At 34.3% G+C, this 10,544-nt stretch overlaps 1 protein-coding gene across 1 annotated transcript; it reads left to right on the top strand.

Annotated features, from left to right (window-relative positions):
• The first annotated feature begins 7,604 nt into the window (after positions 1–7,604).
• Positions 7,605–9,563, top strand: LOC103954006 (peroxidase A2-like). Its single transcript, XM_009365814.2, has 4 exons — positions 7,605–7,892; positions 8,238–8,426; positions 8,651–8,813; positions 8,953–9,563. The coding sequence occupies exons 1-4, from the start codon at positions 7,680–7,682 to the stop codon at positions 9,360–9,362; spliced, it is 975 nt and encodes a 324-aa protein (XP_009364089.2). The 5' UTR covers positions 7,605–7,679; the 3' UTR covers positions 9,363–9,563.
• The last annotated feature ends 981 nt before the right edge of the window (positions 9,564–10,544 follow it).

The raw sequence follows: 10,544 nt of genomic DNA, 5'->3' as shown, positions 1-10,544 counted from the left end.
AATATGTCTAGCTAACAGTGGACTTGCATTCCGCAAGATTATTGTCCTAGCTCCTAATTGCTTTAATGCCTTGGGGGAATCTTTTATGTAGACTGTATGTGGAATAAACTCCTTTTATTTTCTTTTGAGATATATATGAAGTTCCTACGTGTAGTAACCCTTGTATGACTTTAATTTCGTAAACCCAATTAAAAGTCGTGATTTTATTGTTCGCAATTTTTGTCAAAAATGAGAGTATTTTTGCCTGCGCATTAAGGTATACTTAAAAGCCGTTCACCAAGTGGACTTACCATTTGTAAGTCAAGTGTTTCTCACTAAAGTTTAAGCTGGAAAACATAAAATCAATAAGAAAATGTCGGCGGACCAAGGAGTTCCGTTGGCGAGTACATCTCCTGATTGTCCTGTGTGAATTTTAAGAATCTCAAGGTTCAGTGAGAAAACCACGAAAATAGGTTTTATGTTAGTTTTGCAAAATTTTGAAAAACTAATTAAAAACTGTGAGTTATACTTCATATTATTTTGTGAAAAATGTGATTGTTGAGTTATTGAAAACGCTTTTGCATTGCAAGGAATTTTTTTAAAGTCTTTTGGAAGTGACCTTAGCATTTATTGAGTCAAACAGAATTTTTTGATTTATATCTAAACCAATTTGTGAACATTGTAAGAAAAATAGTATAAGTAATTTAGAAGAGCTAACATATAGAAGTGCCTTGTATTAAACTTTTAAGCTTGAAAATTAAGAAATAAAATAAAATTCAAGCAGGGCCCAGACACATGGCTAGTGAGAAGGGAGTTTCGTTGATCATGACACTTTTGTAACGTCCGATCATGATCATATATGAAGCTTTGATTAGGGCGAAGGTAACAAAAAAAAAAGGTTTTATGATGGCATTTTGTAGATAGTCGCAAAACGGATTAAAACCTGTGAGTTTCCAGCTAAAATATTTGTGAAATAAGAATCCCTTTAGTTTTGACAAGATCTTTTCATTATATTGATAATGCACATGAACACCTTCTACTTGAGAAATTTCTCAAAAATTTCTATATTGGAGAATAGAAACCTTCCCTAGCTATTAGTTTGAAAACTTATGGTCATGTCCCTCGTTTTGTTAATTGATTTTGAATTAAATGTTCACATTCAAATGTAAATATTCACATATTTAGTCCAAAAAAGAAATATTTTTGTCATTTTCTTTAAACTTGTGGATGCATGCATGCTAGTATTTCATCATGTATATCATGAATTACTATTGGCTTGTATCTTGCTTAGATGAAAATTCAGCTGAAACGCTCATCAAATATGCTCAGAATATTCAACTAGGCAACTAATTAAAGTTTTTTTTATAACCTTATATTATCCTTATATAAAGAATAAGGCTAAATTTTTTTCTTGATCCCTACGGTGAGACACTACTTTTAAATTGACCCCTGTGGTGAAAAAAATGTTAATCTTAACCCTGTGGTAAAGTTCATTATCAATCGTAATCCAAATTGAAATTTCTGTCAAAAACTCATCCACATGCAGGGGTAAAAAGGTCGTTCCATTTTTTTTCTTTTCTTTTGGTAATTCCAATTTTTTACAATCAACAAAAATAGAAGGAAAAAAAAATCCCTCCCCAATCCCTACCCTTGTCAGCCACAGCCACATCGACCACCCACCGTCTTCCCCCCTCTCTCACATAACCCTAGTCATCCCGTCCACCACTGTTCTTCTTAAAATGTAACTAAATTCAATGTTTGCATGATAACTTATATTCTAATCTAAATGCGGCGAGGTACTTTATGATTTTTTAAATCTTGAATTTGGACTCTTGACTCTCTTGCAATGAGAAAGTCTGATAATATGAACCTTGTAATTTTATTGTTTATTTATTCTTTTATTGTAGCTCTAAAAGTTTTAAAAATAAGAAAAATTTATATCCACATGGTGCTTTATGATTGGTTAATGGAATCAATAAAAACGAAAATAACAATTTTGCCCCTACAAATGACAGAAGAATGAGGAAAAATCCAATTTGGACTATGATTGATAACGAATTTCACCACATGATTATAATTAATAGCTTTTTCACCACATGGGTCTATTTAAAAATAGAGTATCACCACAAGGATCACCAAAAAAATTTGGCCAAAGAATAATATAAATTTATAAAAAAGGAGGAAATTTTCAACAAATAAATAAAGGAGCCGAATTTTTTTTCAAAATAAAATACAATAAACGAGCCGATTGGATAGCACTGCTGACTCTTGTTTTTGTTTATTTTCAAGCTCAATTAGATGTTTTCTGCATTTCACAAAAACATACCTAACAATATTCCACCCTATTCAAATCTTCTATATGTCACTACCCTAGTTAATTGATATGATATTAACTTATACATAAGGTCAAAGTTATAAGCAGTAAATGACACAGTAAATTAACTTCAAAGTTACTTGACCGTTGAAGAGATTGAATTTAGGCAACTTTCTTAAATTTAATTTAATATATTGGAATGACCAAAAAACAATGATTTAAAATGTTGGAGGTCAAAATGTAGGAGACCGTTGAGAGTGTACCGTCGGAATATAAAGTAGTACATTCCGTGTTATAATTAGGAGAGATTTTTTTCTTGTACATACTAGAAAACAAGCTGGTACATGCCATAATATAAGTAGAGTTATGATATTGTTGAGAATAAGATTCTCGCATCAGAAAAAGAATGGACTTTGCATGTACTTAATTATATTGTGCTACACCTTATATTGCCAATTTATTCTATGGTGGAACCTCAACTTTCTTCATGGTATCTAGGGGTACAACTCGGGTGGGTTAGAAGGTCAACTCAATCCTAACCAAACTTTTACAATTCGGGCTTGGGCTCGGGTTCGAGTTGGGTTTCATTCAGGTTCATGTGGGCTCAAGTTTAATTGGGTTTGGGTTTGCTTGGGTTGAGTTTGGTTTTCCCAACTTTTTCAAGTTTAATTTTGTAACAACTTAGTTCCAAGAATTCCTAAAAAAATTAAGCCAAGTAACATCAAAGCTAGCTAACTTTAATTTCATAAATCAATCTACTATAAAGCTTTAGGATTTAGAGACTACGAATATGGGCTGACTAATCAAAGCCTCTTATTCCCTAAAAGCTTAAGTAATTATAAAGGGTAATTTACTAAAAAAAAAAAATTAGAAAGGGCGTTGTTTTTTGGATTTGGCTCACTTGGGTGTAGTATGAACATTAATTGATATGGGTTATAATCTAGTTAGATTGGGTTTGGTTAATCAGTTGGGTTGGGTTGGGATGGACAAGCAAATGATCAACCCAACTCAACCCAATCAATGAACGGGTTGAAATTGGGTTGGGTTCGGGTGGGTTATAACTAAAAAAACGCACTTGTTCGGGTTTAAAGTCGGGTTGGACATGAGCAGGTTCGGATTGGCCCAACCCAAGTTGCACCCCTAATGGTATCATAGCAAGTCGTCCAATGTGTGAAGCCTAACGGCCATGCATGCTTCAGGTCACCCGATTTGTGTTCTCCACGCTTTAGCCTTGAAAATTCGTCACACATAAGGGCTCATGTTGAGCTGATGAATCCCACATCGGGGAAAGATTTGCATGTGCTTATAAATAATTGGGCTATAACTCATATTGCCAATTGGTTTTATGGTGGAACATCATCTTTCTTCAGTCTCCTTCCACTTATATTATTACAGGTGGTGTATCGGCTTGTGTACTAGGTATACTTAAAAATTTCTATTAGAAAATACTTTCATCCCCATGACGGAATGCACATATACCACTCATTGTGATGGATTCCAAAATCGGAGCTGTTCAATTCTTAATCTTTCTTTGGAGATCATCTACAAACAAAAAAAAAAAAAAAACAAAAACATTTGAATATGAAACCGTTTAGTCATTTAAATATATCAAATAAATGTACAATTCATCAATGTTACTTGGTACGCACACTGTTGATATGTTCTACACATTGGGATAAATAAATAATTTGTGATTCAAATAATTAAATTTTTTTTTATAGAAATGATCTTCAAATAAACTTTTTATGATAAACATACATTATACAGGACTAAGATATATGTGTCCATTCCCGTAATAGGATGCTAGTATTAAATGAGCGCGTCCATACAGCTACGTACGTACCCACACGGTTTGACAAACTGATTGAAGTCATTCGATTGTCTCCAAAGTCTCCAGTCAATATACAAAAATTCTAGAATGCTAGACTTCATCATACGTATGTTTCCTACTCCCTACATATCCAATTAGAAGAAGTCTCACTACTTCATGTTGTATACATCAACAATATTGATCTCGATAGGTGACTAGAATTGAAATAGATGGTATATGGATTGGGTACCTCATAAAATTTACTGCATATTTAAGTTTACGTAAATGATTTTTTTATTTTGAAGGGACTAGACATGGAGAAAACTTATCTTATTAATCTTCCAATTTAATGGGTAATTCTTTGTCAACGTTTATACACGCAATGCTTGGAAGAATTTGGTAAACCTCATTACATTTATGCTATGCATACATACCCTAAATATATGTAAAATAAAAATAAAAAAATCTGTAAATTATAGATTTGAGAAAATAACCAGTACACAGTGAAATGAAATACGGCATTTTTGAACTTAAGTCTCTTAATCAAACTGTGATAACTTTTTTACACAGAGAAAAGAAGTATACCAAACAATATAAATTGTTTTGAAATTGGGATGGACAAGCAAATGATCAACCCAACTCAACCCAATCAATGAACGGGTTGAAATTGGGTTGGGTTCGGGTGGGTTATAACTAAAAAAAACGCACTTGTTCGGGTTTAAGGTCGGGTTGAACATGAGCAGGTTCGGATTGGCCCAACTCAAGTTGCACCCCCAATGGTATCATAGCAAGTCGTCCAATGTGTGAAGCCCAACAGCTACACATGCTTCATGTCACCCGATTTGTGTTCTCCACGCTTTAGCCTTGAAAATTCGCCACACATGAGGGCTCATGTTAAGCTGATGAATCCCACATCGGGGAAAGATTTGCATGTGCTTATAAATAATTGGGCTATAACTCATATTGCCAATTGGTTTTATGGTGGAACATCATCTTTCTTCAGTCTCCTTCCACTTATATTATTACAGGTGGTGTATCGGCTTGTGTACTAGGTATACTTAAAAATTTCTATTAGAAAATACTTTCATCGCCATGACGGAATGCACATATACCACTCATTGTGATAGATTCCAAAATCGAAGCTGTTCAATTCTTAATCTTTCTTTGGAGATCATCTACATACAAAAAAAAAAAAATAAATAAAATAATTTGAATAAGAAACCGTTTAGTCATTTAAATATATCAAATAAATGTATTCATCAATGTTACTTGATACGCACACTGTTGATATGTTCTACACATTGGGATAAATAAATAATTTGTGATTCAAATAATTAAATTTTTTTTTATAGAAATGATCTTCAAATAAACTTTTTATGATAAACATACATTATACAAGACTGAGATATATGTGTCCATTCCCGTAATAGGATGCTAGTATTAAATGAGCGCGTCCATACAGCCACATACGTACCCACACGGTTTGACATACTGATTGAAGTCATTCGATTATCTCCAAAGCCTCCAGTCAATATACAAAAATTCTAGAATGCTAGACTTCATCATACGTATGTTTCCTACTCCCTGTTGGAACTTGTGTTTTATGTGGGACTTGGAGTCCCACATCGCCCAAACACTCCTTGAACATCACCTTTATAAGTAAATGGACTCACTTATAGTTTGAATTGATTTGGGCCAAAGCCATGGACCTTGGGCCTTAGAATTGGAGAGTTTGGGTGTATATATTAAATGTCAAAGATGGGCCTTGGATGGACGAAAAACACAAGTTACGTTTTTGATTTTTTGGATTCAGTTTTTTCCGAAAGGATAAAACTGTCTGAACAGTTACGTTCAGTTTTTAACAGTTGCATTCGGTTTTCTTTTTAAAAAACTGATAATCATGAATGGTTGGATAAGTTCACATCATGCCATTATATATAGGGCAATAAAATCAGAAACAAGATTCAATTTTTTCCATATTCATTCCTCCATATTTCGCTGAGAACCACACAATCAATTCGCCAAGAATCCAAGTTCGAGTGCAAGAACTTGGATTAGATAGTTGTATCCTGCAAGATAGACGTCCATTTGAACTACTGCACTGGTGTAGGGGCGTATTTCTGTCTTAGGAGATTGCTACTGCAAGCCTCTATCTTCCTAACCAAGTCAGTGTTTTGTGATTCATTAATTCAGTTTTGTAATTGTTTATATTGTGAGATATATAGATATATATATATATATATATATATTGTTTCCTTGTGAAATTACTATTCGAAATAAACTGTGCAATTGTTGTATAATATATATACTTAACATTTGATTGTTTCTAACACTCCCTACATATCCAATTAGAAGAAGTCTCACTACTTCATGCTGTATACATCAACAATATTGATCTCGATAGGTGACTAGAATTGAAATAGATGGTATATGGATTGGGTACCTCATAAAATTTACTGCATATTTAAGTTTACGTAAATGATTTTTTTATTTTGAAGGGACTAGACATGGAGAAAACTTATCTTATTAATCTTCCAATTTAATGGGTAATTCTTTGTCAACGTTTATGCACGCAATGCCTGGAAGAATTTGGTAAACCTCATTACATTTATGCTATGCATACATACCCTAAATATATGTAAAATAAAAAAAAAAAAATCTGTAAATTATAGATTTGAGAAAATAACCAGTACACAGTGAAATGAAATACGGCATTTTTGAACTTAAGTCTCTTAATCAAACTGTGATAACTTTTTTACACAGAGAAAAGAAGTATACCAAACAATATAAATTAAGCAGATGGTGTATTCAACGATCGAATGACAATCATTGCTTCATGATTCCATTATTCATTCCCCGGACCAATTCTTTTCCTGGTGAAATTATTACTATATCAAGTCCTCAATATAATTACTATATATGGCCCTTGGACCGTTGAAATATACACAAAATTTGATTAAAATAATTGCTCCCTCCACCGAAAAGTTTGAAAATTCTTCAACTTAAAAGGATACTTAGAATTGTTCCTGATTCCGAATAGGCCCACATCAGCTTAATTATCTGAAAATTTCCACGTATGAATATTCAAAGAACGATCTTTCTGGTCATTTGCTTAAAGCATGCATGCACAAAATGCTTATCGCTGCACTGAAATCTCACCCATCATATACTCTCTCTATAAAAGGGTAGTATTAGCCTCATATAGAACCCATCTCATCTCCCACCCCAAGAGCTACTGTGACATCCCACATCGTCCAGGGGAGTGATCCTTATATGTATATTTTCATCCCTACCTAGCACAAGGCCTTTTGGGAGCTCACTGGCTTCGGGTTCCATGGGAACTCCGAAGTTAAGCGAGTAGCACGCGAGAGCATTCCCAGGATGGGTGACCCATCGGGAAGTTCTCGTGTGAGTTCCCAGAAACAAAACCGTGAGGGCGTGGTCGGGGCTCAAAGCGGACAATATCGTGCTACGGTGGTGGAGCGAGCCCGGGAAGTGATTCCCTCCGGGCCGGGATGTGACAGCTACTATCTATAGCTAGCAACCTCTCAATTTTCAGTTTCCTAATTAATCATCATGTCTTCATTTTCAATTGCAGGAGCAATATTTGTTCTTGTTATTACTAGTGTGCTGGGAAATGTTAACGCTCAACTAAGCTCAACTTTCTACAGTACCACATGCCCGAATGTGACGAGCATTGTTCGCGGTGTGGTCGAGCAAGCTCAACAGAATGACATCCGGATTGGTGCCAAACTCATCCGGGTGCATTTCCACGACTGCTTCGTCAATGTATGTAATTCATTAAGGAAAATGTTATTGGTTATTCTAAATATCATTAGGTAATATTTGTTCAAAAAATATCATCAGGTAACGTATAATGAGATATATATTACATAAAGCTCTACGTGCATGAGCGTCCATCTTTGCTAAATGATGGATTTTGTATTTGATAATACGGATAATACATTGCTAAAACGTAAAAAAGTTTTGCTGTTGATATGTTATTGACCAATAATATATCGAGAATCCGTCTATTAATAATGAACAGATGGATGCTCTGTCAAGAGAAGAACTGTGTTTTTACGTGCAATACTAAATAACTTTAATTTAATGGCTAACGGCGCATGCATGCAGGGTTGTGATGGATCGATTATGCTAGACAACGCAGATGGAATAGATAGCGAGAAAGATGCAGGTCCCAATCTATCGACAGACGGATACGACGTCGTAGATGATATCAAAACTGCTCTCGAGAATGTTTGCCCTGGTGTTGTCTCCTGTTCTGACATTTTAGCAATTGCTTCTGAAATTCTTGTTTCTGCGGTACGTACATATTAAAAGTCCTAATTAGTTTAATTAATTGGGAAATGGTCAATATATCTGAGAACCAGCCCCAAAGAAAATAAAAAAGAATGCGAATGGCGGTGAAGAGATAATCTAATTAATGAACAATTCTTGGAAATTTGGAGCATATATATTTTAAGCAGTTCCTCATATACTGTTGTTCAAAAAGTTCATGTAATATTTGTATTGGTATATATATGCAGAATGGAGGGCCGACGTGGGAAGTTCAATTGGGAAGAAGAGACAGTAGGACAGCCAACCGAGCTGGTACCACTGCCATTCCAGGCTTTCGCGAAAACCTTGATCAACTTTCACAAAAATTTGGCGATGCAGGATTAGATTCCACTGATCTGGTTGCTTTATCAGGTAACCGTATATATACACACAATTGACCAGAATAATAGTACAATTAATCACCAGATTAAGCTAGCAGTACACCACGTAATAATAAGTCAACCTCTAATTATTTTTAAAATTTAAATGTGGTTGTTTCCTTTATTCTTAGGTGCTCATACATTTGGCCGGGCAAGATGTTCAACTTTCGGTCACCGCCTCTACAATTTCAGCGGCACCGGCAACCCGGACCCGACCATGGAAGCCGGATACTTGGAAACCCTCCGCCAAACATGTCCTCAAAACGGCAACGGAGATACATTGAACGACCTTGACCAATCCACGCGCGATGCCTTCGACAACAACTACTTTACAAATCTCCAAAACAACCGTGGGCTTCTCCAAACCGATCAGGTGCTGTTCTCAACTAGCGGAGACACCGTTGCGATTGTGAACCGCTTTGCAAATAGCCAAAGTGACTTTTTTGATAGCTTTGGTCAGTCCATGATCAATATGGGGAATATAGGAGTTTTGACGGGCACCAATGGAGAGATTAGGACTAATTGCAGAAGGGTTAATTAATTGAAAATTATTCATAAGTATTTTGAAAAAAAAAATGATTAGGGTTATGTATGTGCCCTAAATAACGGTAGTCTAATAGCATGTGGTTTAAGTATTTTGTCATATTATAGGCAGCCAATTTCTTTTCCTTGCTGTTCTCTTCTGTTTATCCATGTTGTCAAAGGTTGATATACAATAAAAAAAGAAGTCATACTTATATTATTTTCTGGCACCATGCCATTATATTACTTCATGATCAAGTTTCTCATGCTACATACATATATATATATATATGTGTGTGTGTGTGTGTGTGTGTGTGTGTGTGTGTTAGATCAAACAAATGATAGATCATGGTGTAATGATGTCTGTTAAGATTATTAGAATTATACCCTAAAACGTCAACTTGTTGCTCATCCACATGTTAAATTATATGTAATTAATTAAATAAAGCACAACCTACAGTATACTCGGATTAGCAATTAATCTTAATAAAAACTAACAAAAATGGCTTCAAAATTTTGAATTTTAACCAAAAGTCATTTAGAGTGTGTGTGTGTGTGTGTGTGTGTTATCTGTTAATATTTTCAATCCTACAAATCATTGGTTTTATTTAATCTCATTAGTAAATGTCGGGGCCTCGATAAAAGAAAAACTGAAAATCAATAAGGTTTCAATCAAAGAACACTCGTAGTTAGGGACTGCTACCATTTTTTTTTTTATGTAAAATGTATAATATACCAATGTATAATGTACAAATATACAATACAATGTATGGATTTTTTATGAAGGTACCAATGTACAATGTTCAATATATCAATCTATCAATTTTTTACGTAAAATGTACTAGTATTTTATTAAAATGTACAATACACAATACAATGTGCTAATTTTTTTTATGAATGTACCAATGCACCAATTTTTTTTATGTAAAATGTAACAATATTTAATGTTATTAAAATGTGCAATGCACCAATTTTTTATATAATATTTTTGTTTTTGTAAAATGTACAATTTTTTTTATGTAAAATGTAAACTTGGCATCCGTGTTGTGTTTTCCGTGTTTGTGTCGTTTTCGTGACATACCTGATATCTTAATAGATTGTGTCGTGTAACACCCGTTAAAGTAAACGGGTAATATGACCCGATCCTAAAATCAACCAGTTAATATTATCAGGTAATATGACCCGACCCGTTACCTGTTAA

This window comes from the organism of the source record quoted next, unplaced genomic scaffold (genome assembly GCF_019419815.1).
Source record: "Pyrus x bretschneideri cultivar Hongxiangsu unplaced genomic scaffold, Pyrus_bretschneideri_v1 Contig51, whole genome shotgun sequence".
Lineage (NCBI taxonomy): Eukaryota > Viridiplantae > Streptophyta > Magnoliopsida > Rosales > Rosaceae > Pyrus > Pyrus x bretschneideri.
This window is presented reverse-complemented; position numbering and strand designations above follow the sequence as displayed.